Below are 19,583 nucleotides of genomic sequence, written 5' to 3'. Positions count from 1 at the left end.
GAATGGAGCAAGTAGGGTGGGGGAGAAGGGGTTAGGGAGAAGGAGGAGTTTGGTAAGCGAAGGGGTTAGGGGAAGGAGGGGGTAGGGGGGAGTAAGGGATTAGGGGGGGACGGGAGACCTTTTGGCATAGTAAAAAGTGGAACATCATTCTAATTTGAAAATTATTCTACTGTTAGGTCAAAGGTACATGTAGGTCTGGTTGGAGAACCTCTCAGTCACCAATTGCACATTAATAAGTCATAAACATTTGCGAACAAACATTTAAAAAAACTTTTAGCTAACAACAATGAACATTTTGACCTACCACACAGGAGTGGGAGGTAGAAGCCTATAAGGAGACATTTCTGCGTCATGGTGAAGATTACCTGTGTGAATGCAGAGCATCCACGCATCCATCATGATAACCTTTTACCAATTAAGCATCTGAAAATTTTTGAGGAACAAGCAAGGTATCAACACAATACAACAGAACATTTTGCCTATATGAACTTACCCTATCTACATGGGTATAAGTAATTATTAAACAGTTGCGGCATTATGGGAGGGAAATTCTGTCTGCTCGGGAAATTAGTGAGTCCTTATGAGGGGGGCTCCAGGAATAATAGTAAGTAGACCAGTTCAGAGATAAGTTATCAAGAAACATGAGTAGAGGACTATATGCAGATAACAGTCTTTCTCCTCTCTCTTTGCACTCACCTCCCTCTCTATCTGCCAGGCCTTCTCAATGCACACATGACATTGTGTCCCTGCGTCCATTTGACCAGGTCTTGAGAAAAAGAAGAAGCCAAATGGTAAGTGTCAGCATGAAGTGGAACTATTTCCTGCAGACTGCGCAGCTTCAGGTTGCCTTCCAGAGTTTTGTGGTATGTCCTCTCCATCTAGGGCAGATGTCAATGACAGTTCTTTGTAGAAAAGGTTAAGATCTGATCCCGGTCTAAAGATAGCTGTTTTATTGTTAGCTGAAGCTATCAGCGAGACCGGGAAGCCCCATCTGTAAGAAACTTTATGCTTTTTCAAGGTGGTAGTGATGTGGGATAAATCCCTTCTCTTTTGAAGAGTAGTAGGAGACACATCTGTAAAAAGCTGTATTTATTCTCCCGCATGTAGAATTGGATGTTTCTCTCTAGCACAACGGAGGAGATCCTCTTTATCTTTGTATTTGAGGAATTTAACTATTATGTCCCTCGGGGGAGCTTTAGGTGGGGGCTTGGGTCGTAAGGCTCTGTGAGCCCGCTCTATCTGAATGTCTCCAGCAGATGGATTATCTTGGATTACTCTAAAAAGCGCCTGGAGGTATCCTTCAATTGCAGAGGGGAAGATGGTTTTAGAGACTACCCTTATTCTAAGATTGTTTCAACTCGTCCTGTTCTACAGGTCTTCTAATTTTTCAGAGAGTATTTGCATTTTAACATTGTGCTCCTGGATGCTGGAGGAGTTAGAGTGAACCTCGGTAGCAATGGCCCCTTGACTGTTTTCTAGTGAGATTACCCTTTTTTCCATGGCCCCTAGATCTTTTCTGAGATCCCCAAACAGAGTCCTCATCTCATGCAAAACAATTTTGATGTCATCTTTTGAAGACAGATGTGTAATGTCCTTTTTTGTGACAAAGGAGCCCAGGTCTGTGTCTCCTATTAGTGTTGGAGTTACAGTAGGTGTCTGCATTTCCATGGCTCCCTCAGTACCAGCAGGGGATTGCGTCACTATAGGTTTAAGATATTGACTAAGAGGTTTTGAGGTGGGGGTTTTATCACTTTTATTTTGTCGTTTACAAGGCATTACCCACTTATACAGATAGGAAGACTGGAGATATTATAGAAAGTCTCTTTGTTTACTATGGAATAGAAAAGGGCTCCTGATGTAAAATGCCAGGATTAAAGATGATAACAAGGCACAATTCACTCAGCCTAATTATGCAGTTTCCCAGAGGGATATGATGTGGTCTTTATATATGCTGAGGACTGTGCAGTACCAATTGTGAGAAGGTGCAGCTAAAGCAGAGGTCCCTCTGCCTGTTGTAAATCCAAATATTATGTATGATGCTTTGGGGGCTTTGTGCATTTATAACGTTAGTTAGACCATTCAGTTGTTGCTGTGGCTGCTTATGTGAAAAACCTGTTCGTTATTAACAGGACCCCCTATAGTGATGGCACCTCTTTTGAGATTTGTGGCGTAATGAGATGAACATGTGTTACGCTAGTGCTGCTCTTAAGTATTTTACCTCTGCCAGGCTAAGTGAACTTAGCATGGGATGTATGAAAAAAAGCAGCCGTTACTGAAGCTACAAGTGTTGTTAGCGAGGCCTCAGCTATTTCATTCGATGACGCACCTTGTAGTGGCCTAATGCTGCGGCTCACTATTCTCACCTCTGTCCTCGTTGCTTCCACTTGCTATGGAGCTTTAATGCCCGATACAGCACTGGAATGTCGAGCTCCCTGTCAGACTCATGTGCACCTCAATCGGGGGTTGATGCGTCAGTTGCTTTACAGTCGGCGTGGAATAAGGCCCCAAGCAGGAGCTCCTCAGTAGTTGCGGTAAAGCGGTCGGAAATGCTTTAAAAATTATGCTGGCTGTGACTGCTGTTATTCGGGCACATAAGGGAAGGGTGATTGGGAGTTTATGCCATCAAAGAAAGCTTTTAGTCGGTGTGGGAGATGGGAGCCCTTCTAGTTAGCAGCCATCTTCCAGCGTGACTAGACTCCGCCCCCTGTAAGGCTATTTTTTATATCTTGAATAGTTATTTTGTCTGTGGTGTCCTGTTGCAATTGCCTGTTGTCTAAGTAAACACTTGGTAAAATGCTATCTGGGATGTTGCAAATGGGGGGAGGGTGACTCCAGAAGTTTGATTTTTTTTTTCTAACTCACTGATATAATGCATTAATTGCAGGTAAGCATAAAAATGACCATTGGGGAGTTCAAATGACCTTAAAGTGTGCAACAGAGGGTCCAGTGCACTTCCTATTGTCTTCAATACCCTCTCCTACCAGATAACAAAGGGGACATAGTCATCCCCTGCAGGGAAATCTCCATTGCTCCTTAGAGGGATACATTTGGGAGAAGGGAACTGTGATTTCACAAACTTATGTGCCTGAATCCAGGCTTTAAGGGGATCCCTATATAAAATACAATTTCTAATATGTAAAGGCAAGTTTTTCAAAGATCAATAAAGGAGACAGGCCAAGGTATATGGTGCTGTAATTGCTTCCTCCAAAGCTAATGCACAGAAATGGACCATTTTATATTGTCAATATGTCACCAACCATTACAAAGTTGCCCAATTGTAACATTTAATATTTGTGTAGACCAAGACCTCCATTTAGATATTGTAGATGTAGTTTGTATTCAGCTATCCAGGGTTTCTTCCATTACCATATGAACTGGCTGATAGCTTTTTCAAGGTCTCTAATGTCTATTTTAGTCAAGAGAAGTGATAGCTTTTTGTAGTGGATAGAAAAGTTTCGGAAGTAGAGACATTTTAAGTAGATATACACGTCCTGTGAGTCCTAGAGGAAGATTTCAGTTAGATAGCTGGGTATGGAGTGTTTGACATTGGTTTGTAATATTCAGCTCATATAATTTGTTTGAGTTCTTATGTAGATGTTTGCCTAAGTAGGTAAGAGAGATAGGGACCTGAATAAAAGTGTAAGAGATTTTACTAGATGGATGTCAATTCAGCCATAAATTTTAACATGTTAGTTTTATAGCCTGAGAACTTACTAAAGGCATCCAAAGTCTCTAGAATTCTAGTGATATGGACATCCGGGGTGTCTACAAACAGGAGCATGTCATCTACGTAGTGCACAAGTTTCTGAACACTGCCTCTGATGGAAACCCCTGGGAAGATCTGTCTTAATCTCTCTGCCAGTGGTTCTAGAGCCAGGTTGAAAATCAAGGGGCAGAGGGGGCACGCCTGCCGAGTGCCTCTTTCTAAAATGAAGTCTGGGCAAAAAAGCCCATTGACAGAAATGCGAGCTATGGGGGATTAATACATTTTGTGTGTGTAGAAAGGGTCGCTGAAAGTCGAACCTATCAAGCGTATCAAAAAGATAGGCCCCTTTCAAAATGATCAAAAGCTTTTTCCGCATCGAGAGACAGAAGAAATTACTCAGAATTTGTGTCACAAGAGCCCATCTTGTTTCTCTCCCAGTAATAATTTATAATATGCAACACACATCTTAAGTTTACTACAGATGAATGTTTAAATACAAAACCTGTTTGGTCAGGGTGTAATAGCAAGGGTAATAGAGCTTTCAAATGGTTTGCAAGTATTTTAGTAAATATCTTATAGTCCATGTTGAGGAGTGAGATGGGGTGGTAAGACTCTGGAAAGGAGTGATCCTTGCCAGCTTTAGGGATTAGAGTTATATAAGAGGAGGAAAAGGTATTATAGTGAGTGAGTCTCAATTCATCAATTATAGTGAGTCTCAATTCATCAATTGAAATAGGAGCATTCAGGGAGTCTAGAGGTTCCCTGGTGAGTTGGGGAAGTGTAGTTCTGTATTTTTGCAAGTAATTTATATGAAATATGGACAAATACAACAAGGGTGGACTTATTGGTTTAAGGATAAAATTTGCTACGCTTGAACTGTAAGTTTTAAGGGACATGAAACACCAAATTTTTCTTACATGATTTAGATAGAGAATACAATTTTAAAGAGTTTCCAATATTCTTATATTATCAAATTTGCTTTGTTCTCATGTTTTTCCTTTTTGAAGCTATATCTAGATAGGTGCACATGTCTGGGGTAATACGTGACAGGAAATAGTGCTGCCATCTAGTGTTCTTGCTAATGTATTACATTGTTGCAAAACTGCTGCCATATAGCGCTGCCTCCCTGGTGAGGCATGCAGTAATAGTGCAGTCTAGTCACTGTTGGTGAGACCTGTGCTACCCTAGCCAAGGAAGTGGCCTACCTAATGGTATGGCTCACACCTAACATTAAGGGCTTAACAACAAATGCCTTATCCTGTAAGGTATTTAGTGTTACCATTTTAATGTGCATGACGGCACATGGTTATCATCCACGCAATGCTATCACCATGTGTCATCATCCTGGACGTGCTTTCAGAACTAATCCCAGTCCCTAAATGCACTTACCTAGCACTATGAGCTAGTGCTGCATTGCCGGAGGAATCCCACACTTATGCATTGGGATGTCCCCAAGCCCCAGTAACCCGGAAGTGCAGGGTAGCTGCATTGGGAAAATATTTAAACCCATCAATCTCAACTTTCCATCATTCAAAGACCAATCATTTGAAAGGTAATTACCTGCTCTTTCAAATGGTGTGTGTCTTGGATGTATAAAGTATAAGCACAATTAAAAACCAAACAAATAATAATAAAATACATATGTTTAAGCATTTTATAATATTATAACAGAATATCAAAAAGGCCTAGAGACCCCCATTTCCCCATGTTTTAAAGCCCAGAATCCCCTCTTAGGTAGGAGTTTTTAACCTTTTTCAGTGCTGTTTAGAGAAAGGTGTCAAATTACCATGTATTAAGACTAAAATGGGCAAACCCCATATTTAACTCGGTAACTTCCAGTAAACCCATAAAACCTGTATTGCTATACTCCTGGGGCATTGCAGAATACAAATATGGGTGTTTTATTGCACTAAAACCTATCAGGATTATGATATTCTCAATATTTATTGAGATTAAATTATAGTACATATATAAATATTTGATGTCAAAAGAAAGCCGTATTTGCCATATATGTACTTTTTACTAAAAAATCTATCCGTGAAAATGGTTAATTCCATGCCTATAGTAATGCTTCTATTACAATGTAATGCCGGCCCACTGGGAAGAACTTTTTTTTTTTTTTTTTTTTATGACAATTCCAATAAACATTCAATCAGTGTGTGTGTCATATGACATTCTTGAAGTCCAGCCCTTTGAAAGCCTTTAGGAAGCCTATGTAGAGATTGCTCTCTATGTCACAGCCCAGTCAAAAGAGGAAATGAAGGAGGGCAGAGGAACAGAATAGAGGACAAGTAGCATTATAAATCTTTTATTATAAAATACATATACACATATGTATGTATGCGGTTTTGCGTGTACACTAATATATTTTTATTGCAACAATCTTAAAGTCTGAAATTAATGTGAAAAGGGTAAATTATGGTTGAAAAAGCATATAGCTCAAATTCTAGGTTTTGTTTACGTTCAGAACTTGTACAATTGTCTCCACCCTTAAAGGATTAACATAGCAGTTCCCATTACTTTATAGAAACTAATGCTTTGCACTTATATCTTCAATATTTAAACAATGAATATAATTTAAACAAAATATGTCTATATTCTATTCTCAGACTGATCTTTGCTCTGATTACATCATTAGATCGAACTTTTATTCTATTTAATGCCCCTTTAAGGGGGCATGAGACAGTTTTCTAGTTTTGTGATTCACATAGGCCATACCATTTTAAACAATTTACTTCAATTATCAAATTTGTCTCATTCTCTTGAAATACTTTGTTGATGGAGCAACAGTGCTCTACTGGGAGCTAGGTGAATAAATTGGGTGAGCTAGCTCCCAGTAGTGCATAACTGCTTCTGAGCCTACCTAGGTATGATTTTCAACAAAGCATGCTAAGAGAACAAAGCAAATTAGATAATAGAATTTAAATGGAAAGTTATTAGATAAGAGAAAATAGGACTTAATACTGTTAGGAAATCCTATAAAAAGACAGGGAATACAGCACTCTTTTCAAATGTCAATAAACACTTTTTAATAATGCAGTTCTAAATTCCTGAACTGAAAAAAACAAACATAAACAGATGCAGCAGAAAAATATTGCATATATATCAAATTCTCAAAACACCACTTCAATCTAAACGGAACAAACACATCGTACTTGAAGCCTTCATTCCATTAATTAGTAGTGCTTGATTTTTTGCACCTCCTTCAACCAGATTACGGTACTTTGGTCACCATGTACATTCATTCCGGGGTTACTTACAGCCGATCACTCTGTGCTTTATGCCACCACTTGCTTTCTTATGCCGTGACCACAAACGTTTTCCATTCCAATCCTGGACTCTCAAACTTTGCTCTTTCAAAGGACTGCATCCAGGTGAGTAACCCCGGAATTAATGTACATGGTGACCAAAGTACCATAATCTGGTTGAAGGAGGTGCAAAAAATCAAGCACTACTTATTAAGGGAATGAAGGCTTAAGGTACGATGTGCAGACATCCCAACCTGCAAAAACTAATTTCAGGGAGGTGGCTTCTCCTGCTACTGCACCCCCCCTCTCAGTTATATATTGGACACCTTGAAACCCTAAATAAGATAGAGACGTATCATTAAAGTAGCTTCCCACTAAAGTCACATTAAGAAAAGTAGCTTTATTGCACAACCACATACAACAAATCTATTTTCCAGTGATCTTACGCTTGTTGAATGCTCAAATATTTTAGAATACAAAGTTTATGTACGTGCAGTAAATAAGGTAGTATTTGTGTATTATTTTATTAAAATCAGTGGGGTTTTTTGGTTACTGATGCATGCTTTGAGGGTTATATAACGTCCAAGCAACTAAAGGCATTCCTTAAAGGGACATAATACTCATATGCTAAATCACTTGAAACTGATGCAGTATAACTGTAAAAAGCTGACAGGAAAATATCACCTGAGCATCTCTATGTAAAAAAGGAAGATATTTTACCTCACAATCTCCTCAGCTTAGCAGAGTATGTTCTGTGTAAAAAGTTATACTTCACCTGCTCCCAGCTGCAGGTAAAAAAATAAAAATGAAGAAATGAACAGCAGCCAATCAGCATCAGCAGTGCTGAGGACATGAACTCTTACTGTGATCTCATGAGATTTGACTTAACTCTCATGAGATTTCATAGTAAGCTTCCTTTACCTGATTGTTGAAATAATATGAGAGTGCACGAGGCTCATCCCTTCAGCTGTCCTAGGACAGACACACTAAAATGCTGCTTAGAAATCCTTTACAATGGGAGGTGGCTACTGAGGAACTTTTGAGGTAAAATATCTTTCTTTTTTACATAGAGATGTTAAGGAAATATTTTCTAGTCAGCTTTTTACAGCTATGCTGCATCACTTTCAAGTGTTTAAACATTTTGGGTATTATGGCCCTTTAAAGAAACACTTTTCCGGATTTGGGCAACATTGGATCATAGTTTCAGGGAGATTGCATTCCATTTGCTGGCATCAGGGAGCTGCTATTACAATCAGGGAGACTCCCTGAACTTCAGGGAGACTTGGGATGTCTGGATGTGTTTGTTCCGTTTAGATTGAAGTGGTGTGACCGAAGAAAGCCGAGTAGCTGAAGGTAGCATTCCCTGTAACAATCATATGTACGGCTTGAACTGCAAAAGTTATAAAAGGGGCTATATACTCACATAGCTGACTGGATGTTTAATGTGATATTCTGTGATTCTACTAAAGTGCTTGTTTGCTTGCTTACAACTACTGATGTAGAGTGAGTGACATAAGGAATTATACTTATAAATAATCTGCAGGACACTTTGACAGATGGCTGCACATATTTGACCTGGCTCCTACTTAATGTCACTGGACAATTGGTTGAAAAACTGTATGTTTTTTCTCATTTTTTGAATCAGCGCAGATCTTTTTAAGTCTCCAACATGAACTGCCAAATGGCCTTTTTCAATGTGCACACTAGACTTAGATTAGGGATTTCCAGTGTGGAAACATTTATAGGATGTATGTGCGTTTATAAGGAGTGACTGTTCTGGGTGTGTTTTGAGAATTTGATATATATGCAATATCTTTCTGCTGCATCTGTTAATGTTTGTTTTTTTTTCAGTTCAGGAATTTAGAACTGTATTTTTAAAAAGTGTTTTATTGACATTTGAAAAGAGTGCTGTACAGCTCCCTGTCTTTTTATAGGATTTTCTAACAGTATTAAGTCCTATTTTCTCTTATCTAATAGTTTTGGAGTAGTAACTATATATGGGTTTGCACCATTATAAGGTTATCATGCCTGCAACTTTTTTTTAAAGAAACACTTTCTATAAAGAATACAAATATTTAAGAAACTCTAAAATGGAAAGTTGTTTAAAATCACATGCTCTATCTGATTTATGGAAGTTTAATTTTGACTTTTCTGTCCCTTTAAGGCCCATTTGCTCACTGGCTAACAAGCAGCCCTTCCAATGCTTTACTGGTAGAGTGATGCATCTCATAAGAATAAATACCCAAACCATTTTTTTTTTTTCACTACAGAAAAAACTTAAATACATTTTAAAATGATGCAAAGACGTTTTTTATTTCTTTAGTATGCACTGTAGCTTGGTATACGTTCCATATTCAGTATAATTTGCATGTACAAATAGAAATCAAAGGTAGCTTTTATTTAAGTGATGTTTTTTTGTTTTGTTTCTTAATAAGGTATGAAAAATATAGGATGTGAGTTAACAAATGAAATCCAAGCTGTATTCCGGACTAAGTAAGTGTTCACATGTGTACATAGTTTATTGAGCTACTGCATTACATAAATGACAATCTTTACATATTAAGTATTTTTTTTTAAATGTCTTTTTTTGTGTGATTCAGACAGAGGCCCCTATTTATCAAGGTCTGGCGGACCTGATCCGACAGTGAGGATCAGGTCCGCCAGACCTCGCTGAATACGGCGAGCAATACGCTCGCCGTATTCAGCATTGCACCAGCAGCTCACAAGAGCTGCTGGTGCAACGCCGCCCCCTGCAGACTCGCGGCCAATCGACTGCCAGCAGGGGGGTGTCAATCAACCTGATTGTACTCGATCGGGTTGATTTCCGGCGATATCTGTCCGCCTGCTCAGAGCAGGGGGACAGGTTATGGGGCAGCGGTCTTTGTGACCGCTGCTTCATAACTGCTGTTTCTAGCGAGCCATACGGAGCTTGATAAATATGCCCCAGAGCATGCAATTTTAAAAAAGTTTCCAATTTTCTTCTATTATCAAATTTGCTTTGTTCCCATGATAATTTTAGGGGCCATCTTGGAAGCCCTCACACCATACTGTAAAGGCAAATCCATACACTTTCCTTAAACTGTGAGCCTGGTTTCCAGGGGGCACACAGAGGGACTTGACATGATGCAGGTGGAGTGGTGCCAGAACTAATTGAAGGACCCAGAGCCAGATGGTCCCCTTAGAGGTGTGGGCACTGTCTCAGTTGAGACCTCTGACACCTCTGTACTTATGACCCTGCTGTGACCTTACCTGAGTATATTTCTAATATTGCAATTGCACTATACCAAACGTGTTCTATTTTAATAAAACTTTTGGTACAATGCGATTGCGCCATTAGAAATATACCAAAGTATGTTCCCTGTATTGAACAGTTTACGTCTAATAATGTGGCCGCACTGTAACAAATGTGATATATACTGTACATTTAACATTTCATACAGTGTGATCGCATTGTAAAATTAAACACTTGCTGTACAGTGTAAACTTGTATGGGAAATTCATGTACAATGTTAAAACTATGGTAAAAAAAACCACACTGTTGTAAAATGAAAAAAAAATCTACCTTTAGGGGCTGAATTATCAATTTCCGAATGAAGCTTGATGCCCCTGTTTCCGCAGGAGCCTTCAGGCTTGCCGGAAACTGTAGTTATGAAGCAACTGTCTAAAGACCGCTGCTCCATAACTGGTCCGCCTGCTCTGAGGCTGCGGACATCAATCCGCCCGTTTGTATACGATCGGGTTGATTGACACCCCCTGCTAGAGGCCGCAAATCTGCAGGGGGCAGCATTGCACAAGCAGTTCACAAGAACTGCTTGTGCAATGATAAGTGCTGACAGCGTATGCTGTCGCCATTTATCTATGTGTGGCGGACATGATACGCTACAAGGTGGAGGACAACTTAAGGAGCAGCGGCCTTACCTCTATGTATTTAAAATAAGTATTAACAGTTGGAGTGTTCTTTTCTTTTTACTATATAGAATGCCACTTCAGAAATAAATAACCCAGGAACTCACTTGTTTGATTGACAGGTCCTACTTTTGTTTGATTGTTTGTGCAAGAGAAGGGGGCAGGATTGCACAGGAGAATCCCTTTGCATTTTTAAATTTCACCAAGTGACAGGCTCCTTGCTTGAGAACTTGTCCATCTGCAGCTTGATACATTTTCCTGTAAGTCTAAAAATCTTGGATAGTAATTTAAGAGTTTACAATCATCGTGTTTGCTTGATTTGAGCTTAAAGGGACACTGTACCCAAAAATGTTATTTCGTGATTCAGATTGAGCATGAAATTTTAAGCAAATTTTGAATTTACTCCTATTATCAAATTTTCTTCATTCTCTTGGTATCTTTATTTGAAATGCAAGAATGTAAGTTTAGATGCCGGCCCATTTTTGGTGAACAACCTGGGTTGTCCTTGCTAATTGGTGGATAAATTCATCCACCAATAAAAAAGTGCTGTCCAGAGTACTGAAACCAAAAAAAAAGCTTAGATGCCTTCTTTTTCAAATAATGATAGCAAGAGAACTAAGAAAAAATGATAATAGGAGTAAATTAGAAAGTTGCTTAAAATTGCATGCTCTTTCTGAATTACAAAAGAAAAAATTTGGGTTCAGTGTCCCTTTAAATAAGTCTCCAGGGAAGATTGTACATATATTCATCTGACCCTTAAACAGGTATAAAGTATAAATAATAATAAAACAATAGGTTAATATCTTGACGTGCCCAAAAGTACATAAAAAAACAAATTTATGCTTACCTGATAAATTATTTTCTTTCGGAATGATAATAGTCCATAGGGTCCATAACATGTGGGATATAATTCTCGCCTCTAGGAGGAGCCCAAGAGCCTACACAAGAGCTTAAATTCACTTCCATCTGCCATCTCTCCTCAGTTTAATGCATAACTGAGCAGAGAATATGGAACAGGTAGGTAGGAAAGACAAAAGCATGGTCTATAGAGATGCAATTAAAACTGTCGCCTAAAAAATGAAAATGGGTGGGTCTATGTTCTATCATTCCAAAAGAAAATAATTTATTAGGTAAGAATACATTTTGTTTTCTTTCATATAATGATGATAGTCCATAGGGTATTACTGTAGCTTTGAGCCAAGAAGCCAAAGCTACAGTAATAGCCTTCTTCCTTATATGAGTCCCAGAGTAATGAAGAAACAAACTAGAAGATTGTCTGAACTCCTTAGTAGCTTGAAGATAATAATTCAATGCTCTGACTACATCAAGATTATTTAAAAGACTTTCTATGAGAACAGATAAAGCAGAAATTTTACCTTTTAGGGAGCTTGTCAAAACTGAAGAATTCTAGGAATCCGAAAGGAATACAAAGAAAATTCTCTAGAAGAACACCATTCAAAGATGGAGGAGAAGAGGACATCTGCACTAGACCCGCATATCATGTTCTGCGGGGCCAGGCTGGAGCAATCAAGATTATCAAAGCTGACTCCTGTTTAATTCAAGCAATTACTCTTGGAAGTAGAACAAATGGAGGAAACAAGTACGCTATATGAAAATTCCATGGGCACATCAATGCATCTATCATATGAGCCATTAGATGTCTTGATCTTTCACAATAAATTGGAAGTTTGTGATTTAAATCAGAGGCCATCAGATATATGTCCGGTAGACCCCATTTGATCACTAATTGACCAAAAATATCCTGATTGAGAGGTAATCCTCTTCCCAATTCTTCACACCTGGACTGTGAACTGCTGAAAGGGAGCATTGATTCCTGTCTTTCCATGACAGAATCTGGGACACTTCCTACATAGCCAGTGGACTTCGGGTAACCCCTTGGTGATTTATGTAAGCCACTGCTGTGATATTGTCTGACTGGAAACAAATAAACCTCTCTTCTTTTATTATTATTATTATTATTATTATTATTATTATTATTAAAGAGGGGCCAGGACTGAATAACCTGAAGAATCGCTCAGAGTTCCAGAATGTTGATTAGCAACCTCACTACCAGAGGGAACCAAACTCCATGTGCTCTTCAAGAATTTCATATCATGCCCTAGCCTGAAAGACTGGCATCTGTCATTGCAGATAATTCTTTGACCACTGATTTAGCATAGATAGTTGAAGAGTTTGCAAAAGAAGGCAGGTAAAGGGAACTGCATCCGAAGCTGCAACCATAAGACCCACCACCTCCATGCATTGAGCTACTGATGCAAATGAAGCACATTGCAGTAACAGAAATGTCTTCTGAAGTTCTATTCTGTGAGATTCTGTCAGGAATAGACGCATATGGACTGAATCTACTCCTAGAAAGGACACTCTTGAAGCTGAGTTAAAGAGCTCTTTGCAATAGCTAAAGGCAGGGAAGAAGCCTGCACTAAGATATTGTTCAGAGTGGCAATTGAGTTCCCCTGTGTTCTGATTACCGCCAACAATGAAGATGAATGAATGATAGTGGACATGAATTGACCCTGTAGGATTAAGGGTAAAATTGTGTGAATTGTTTCCATCTTGAAAGTAGGGATCCTGACAAACTTTTCAAATCTAAGATGCGTCTGAAGTTAAACCCTTGGCCCTGTTCAGACACTGGGGTAATTACTCCCATATCCTCTAAATCCTGAACACATTACATGAAGGCAACTGCCTTTGCAGGATTTTTGAGGACATGAGACAGATGAAATCGTCCTCAAGGAGGCCTGGAACAAAATCCTATCCTGTAACAATGGGATATGATGTTTTGAAGAAAGTCAAAGGCAACAAAAAATAAAATCAGCAACATTTCGGACCAATCAGTCCTTAATCATGCATAAGTTGTTACAGATGTAGCAGACCTAAATACCTCCTAAAACCCCACCTCCTCTGACATCACAGAACAACCTTGGACAGAGTACAAAACATTTTCCTAAAGTAACAGTACACCATGTAAACAAATAGTTAAATCTCATACACTTATTATAATTTTTTTACAAACAAGTTTACACAATTACATGCTACTGGTGATTTGTCATATCAATTCCGCGCAATCTCTGACCCTTCTGGTCGTTTCCCCTATATAGAGTTTAGAGCACGGACATTTAAGAATATAAATCACATATTCCAAATTACAGGTAAAGTAACCATTGATATTAATTTTTTTCCCAGTTCGAGGATGGTAAAAATAGGGACCACGTATAAAGCTATTGCAATTAATACATCCTAGATGAGTAAAACATCCATTGTTTTTAGTACCCAGCAGGGTCTGTCTCTGTGTTTTACTACAGCCTACATCAGACTTGGTTATTTTGTCTCTCAGACTTTTGTAATGTTTATAGGATACCATGTTTTTTTATTAAATTCTGTCACTAACGGATCACTCTGTTGTAAGATGCTCCAATGTTTATTAATAATTTTCAAAAATGTTGAGCTTTGTTTGTTAAACTGAGACAAAAGCTATTCTATCCCTATTCTCAGATCTTTTCTTTTGAGGATTTGTTGCTAAAAGTGTAGTCCTAGGAATTTTCAATGCCTCTCCTTATAAATTAGATCATCTGGATAACCCCTATTTCTAAAAAGTGTTGCCATTTCTCTAAATCTAATATCTAGTACATCAGTATTGGTGACACTTTTACACACTACTAGAAATTGGCTTTTAGGTAATGAATTGTTTAAAGCCATGGGGTGTGAGCTCTCATAATGCAAAAGATTATTCCTATTAACCTCCTTTCTATATAGATCTATTTCAAGGTCATTCTGTCCCTTATATATCCTGGTATCTAATTAATTGATAGAATGTTCACTATATTCCAAAGTAAATCTAATACATTTAGTTGCACCATTTAAAGAAGATACAAATTCTAATCTTGTCCCAACGTCACCCAACCACACACCAAAAATATCATCAATATAGCACCACCAGGTGGCGCCATATTGAATAAAAAGTACATTTTCATAAACAAAATGTTCGTCAAATGCATTTATGTATAAATTGGCATATGTAGGGGCGACGTTGGAACCCATAGCAGTTCCCTGTAACTGCAGGTAGAATTGGTCTTGAAACAGAAAAAATTACAATGCAGGACAATTTCCAACAATCCAATGATAAAGTCAGTTTCTTGTTGATTATACATTTTAGCTTGAGCTAATAATGCTTTCACTACCCCAACACAACTGGCATGGGGAATAGAAGTATATAGACTTGATACATCTAAGCTATATAAAATGAATTTTCCTGTTGGTAATTCTAAGTTCTGCAATTTATTTAAAAAGTCCCCCGTATATATCTGATATAGGAGTTTGACCTCTCTACAAGAGGTCTTATGAGTCTGTCCAAATAGATTGCAATATTAGAAAGAATAGACACAATTGGCCTGCCAGGGTTTTTTCAGGTTCTTATGTACTTTTGGTAAAGTATAAAAAATGGGGATCCTAGGATTAACAATAATTAGACATTTTGCAGTTTCCTTTGAAATAATATCATATTTAATGGCTGCAGATGTAGCAGATCTAAATACCTCCCTAAACCCCACCTCCTCTGACATCACATAACAACTGTTACAGTACACCATGTAAACACATAGTTACATCTCATACACTTATAATAATTATTTTTACAAACACGTTTCATAATTAAGTTTTATATATATGGTATTTGTGTACAAATTTCATAGGCTTAGGGATAAATTCTACTCTTTTGTGGGATTTAGGTCTGCTACATCGGTAACAACTTATGCATGATTAAGGACTGATTGGTCTGATACGTTGATGATTTTATTTTTTGTTGCACTTTCAATGAATTTGGAGTTTTTGAAGTGGTGCTGCTGCCTTTGACTTTCTTTATGTTATGGGTTGATGGTGTGAGGCCTGGCAGTAAACACACTGCACTGGTGCTGAGTTAACTCTGCCTAATATGATGGTTTGAACCTATGGATCATGAACTGACTGTAACAAGGCCTTCTGAAAAAGATTTAATCTACCTCCTACCAGAACAGAATCTGGTCTGGGGGCCGCACCTTCATGCATATTTATATTGGCATTGGATTGGACTGCTTGATCTTTGCCCATAAAAAACCATGCTTCCAGGCCGGAGTGAAGGGCTCAGGCTTTTGAGAAGAGGAGGACATCTGATCTCCTGAAGAACTAAAGGAACAAAAACGATTATTTAGTCTGTTCTTTCCCTTAGATTTCTTGTCCTGAGGGAGAAAAGCTCCTTTCCCACTAGTAACAGTCTTGATAATTGAGTCCAAACTATAAAGCAACTTCCCTTGGAAGGAAAGAGACATCAATCTATTTTTTCAAACCATGTCTGCTGACCACGATTTTAACCATAAGGCCTTTCTTGCAATAACTGCCATGCACATGTTTTTAACATCAATCTTGATTATGTCCATTACTGTGTCACATAAAAAGGTGTTAGGCATTTTAAGGGCTCTAATGCAATTCTGGAGATCCTCAGCAGAGGATTGTTTAGAATCCATTTTGGCTAGAGCATCACACCACAGGGCCCCTGCTGGAGCCACACAGGTGATAGATACTGCTGGTTTAAGCAGAAGACCGGACCACTTCTAATGACGTCATCTGTGTTCAACAAGCAGCATGCACAGCGAAGGTAGAGCATGGGACACTCTAAGTAGCCTGCACAGAATACACTCCTGATAAGGATATTTTTGGATTACTCCTGATGCTGAGGGACACACTACAAGAAATGGACTTGGGAGATTGGGGTAAGCTGTCCCTGTGTGTGACGATTTGCAGTTTGCAATTTCACTTCATCTAAATCTAATTTCATTTGATATTACATTTTCAAGGGTATACACAATCTATGTATTTGGAATCTAAACTGGTGCCCAAACTTTACGCTTGTTTCTATTTTAAGCAAAAAACCTGTCTGAAGGAAGAGCTTTCTCAGGAAAGACTCCATTTTGCGGTTCATTGGATCCCTGAAAGAGGGGCTACCCCCCCTCCAGTGACAGGATAACAAAATGAGACTGAATTGAAAAGACAAATCTGGGAGATGCTCTTTTGGCCTTTTCCTCCCCAGCTGCAACTCTGGAGTGAGGAGAAAAAGACTGCAAAGCTGAGGGTGTGGGGCTACTGCCAGGAACAGTGCCAGTGCCCCAGAGAGGCTAAAAACAGTAAAAAAAAATATAATAAAGCTTTAACATAAATACATGCTCCAAAACATGCATGCATAAGATAACCGGATGCTTAGTGAAGGAGCCGCTAAGGGCCATACACCTATTTTTTTTAAAAGAGTGAAAAACAGGGTCCCAGGACTGCCAAAGGGTCCAGAAAGGGTGTCAGTGGTCTTGGAGTACCCTCTTAAGTGATGTAGGGCAACTATATAAATGATTTAGGAAAAAAGTGTGTCAGTGGGTGAGCAGGCTAAATCCCCTGGCTATACTGTACCTGTGTCAGAGTACCTTCTAATAGCCTGTAGGTAAGTTTGCCACCTTGGCCATGTTTTCCTGGACACTTATGAGTTATAAATGCTGCAGGGTGTGCAGAGTGGAACATGAATTGCACCCCTGGAAAGCACACAAATAGTGATCCCGGACAGCACTATTCATGTTTCTCCCTGCATACCCTGCAGCATGTGTAACTCATAAGTGTCCTGGAAAAAATGGCTAGAGCGGCAACTCTACCTGTAGGCTGTCTTTTTGCTGTAGTAAGTGGCTTAAGTTGTAACCCTCCACCGGCTTACCAGTCACCAAACTGCAGCAGTATCTAGTAGATAGCCCACCCTGAGGGTAGTTATGGCTGAAATCCCTAGGAAGATACTGTGCACATAACATTCCTATGTCCTTGTATCATTCAGCTTGCTGGAAATATCTTCCATCTTCTTTGTGAATGATATGGCCTAGGAATAAAGGGTCTCAGATTGATCTGAGCTCCCAAAAGTAGTTGGAACACCTCTATTCTCAACCTTCTCCTGGGAGGCCAAGAACAAAACTGAGGAGAGATGGGAGATGGGAGGGTATTTGAGCTCTTGTGTGGGTTCTTGGCCTCCTCCTAGTGCCAGGAATTATATGCCACATGTTATGGACCCTAAAATCATCACAAAGGTATCTTCAGGTGCAGCTTCAGGTTTTATTTAAAATACAGCTCAACGCGTTTTGGCTAAAAGAAGCCTTTATCAAGAGCATAAAGTTAAAACAATTTCTGGAGCAGCATTGAGCTGTATTTTAAATAAAACCTTAAGCTGCACCTGAAGATACCTTTGTGATGATTTTAATAAAAGTCTTATTTTAACTGCAATCTCGTGAGTATAACCAGTTTGTGCGCCTACAACATTGTCTGAAATCTGCTACACTAATGTGAATTCTTTTATTTTGGAGGTGAAAGCAACAAGGTTGACTCAGAGGACGTGGGCAGCTTGGTTCCCTGGAGGTGACACAGCGCCACCACTTTCAACTTTTCTTTTTTATTGCCCAAGCATTAGTCTAGGGCATTCTAACTTTTACATAATAGACTTCTATGGGTGCACATAGTAAAATTCATGTTGGATATTGCTTGAGAGCTAAGCTCATGGTGGGCTAAGAAGAGGGTGCACTAAGCTGAAGGTGTGTAAATATTTTAAGTTCTTCATGTAGCTGTGTGCTATACTTATAATAATAATGGTTTACTTCAGATCTTAAAAAGTGCTAAATGGAACAACTTTATTTTGGATTGCACTTGAGCACAACACTTAACTTACCATTTGTAATATGAGTGTGATGAGCAGCTATTAATTATCCCTGCGCTATCTATTAAAAGTATAGGGCACGGCACGCTAAAAAGTTTTAGCCACGTTATGATACTTTGGTTAAAATATTTAACCATCCACTTGTAATACCAGTTACCCTTTGCACAAGGTTGCACCAAAAGATAACGCACTTTCAGTTCCAGACTGAGCTTAGTGCATACAGGGCATTTGCCCTGTAGGCTGGGGCAAATATTGGCTGGGGTTTGTTGCTTTAGCTTTACCCAGTCGCCAGCATTATTATTTGTGTATGACACTGGGCCAGCACTGTGCTGCTTCTCACTGCCTTGCTGTGTATGTGAGCCAGGTCAGGGCCAGTCTTACCCTGCTCAGGTGCCAGTTAATTGTGATTACACAGGCTAATAAGCAGTAAGTAGTTATTCTTTATTTAAACAATAGTTTCTGTTTTTTTTTTAAATTATTGTTATTACATTGCACTAACTATTTAATGACAATCAGTTTTGAAATATAGGTACAGAAGGGTTTTACAAAATTTAAATGTTTTTATAAATCAGACAAGTAAATTATACTTGTTAGTTTTGGGGTATGGTTAAATGACAATAGTGTGTGAGTGTGTGGGTGGGTGGTGGGGGAGGGAATGGTCTGCTCTGTCTTAAAATGCTTGGCCTAATTTTGGTCCCAGTTTGGCCCTGCACATCCTGTGCTATTGTTTGTGCTCCTCCTATAATTTAGTCCAATATCGAAGGGATCACATTAACTACACTACTAATGCTAAATGCATTCAACTGTTCTATGTCCAGTGTTTCCTTTTATGTTATATTTGCAAATACCTCACAATGTCAGTAACATTCAATGATCCCATGGGGCGGTTGTCTGCATGGTGAAAAACAATCTGTCTAATGTCCCAAGAATACAAGAGAATTTGCCCCATGAGAAACACAAAATGTGACTTTTTTTGAAAATACTGTGAAACAGGAGGAAA

The 19,583-nt window shown here is 38.8% G+C and overlaps 1 protein-coding gene across 1 annotated transcript in view; it reads left to right on the top strand.

Annotated features, from left to right (window-relative positions):
- The window catches only part of LOC128647376 (vitamin D-binding protein-like), a 151,061-nt gene that overhangs the window by 41,383 nt on the left and 90,095 nt on the right, over nucleotides 1-19,583 (top strand). The window contains exon 2 of the mRNA XM_053700161.1: nucleotides 9,390-9,447. Within this exon, the coding sequence (XP_053556136.1) occupies nucleotides 9,390-9,447 (58 nt within the window). The remainder of the gene's footprint in view (nucleotides 1-9,389; nucleotides 9,448-19,583) is intronic.

Source organism: Bombina bombina, chromosome 2, assembly GCF_027579735.1.
Source record: "Bombina bombina isolate aBomBom1 chromosome 2, aBomBom1.pri, whole genome shotgun sequence".
Taxonomy (NCBI): Eukaryota; Metazoa; Chordata; class Amphibia; order Anura; family Bombinatoridae; genus Bombina; species Bombina bombina.
Note: the sequence above shows the minus strand (reverse complement) of the source record. Positions and strands in the feature narration are given on the sequence as shown.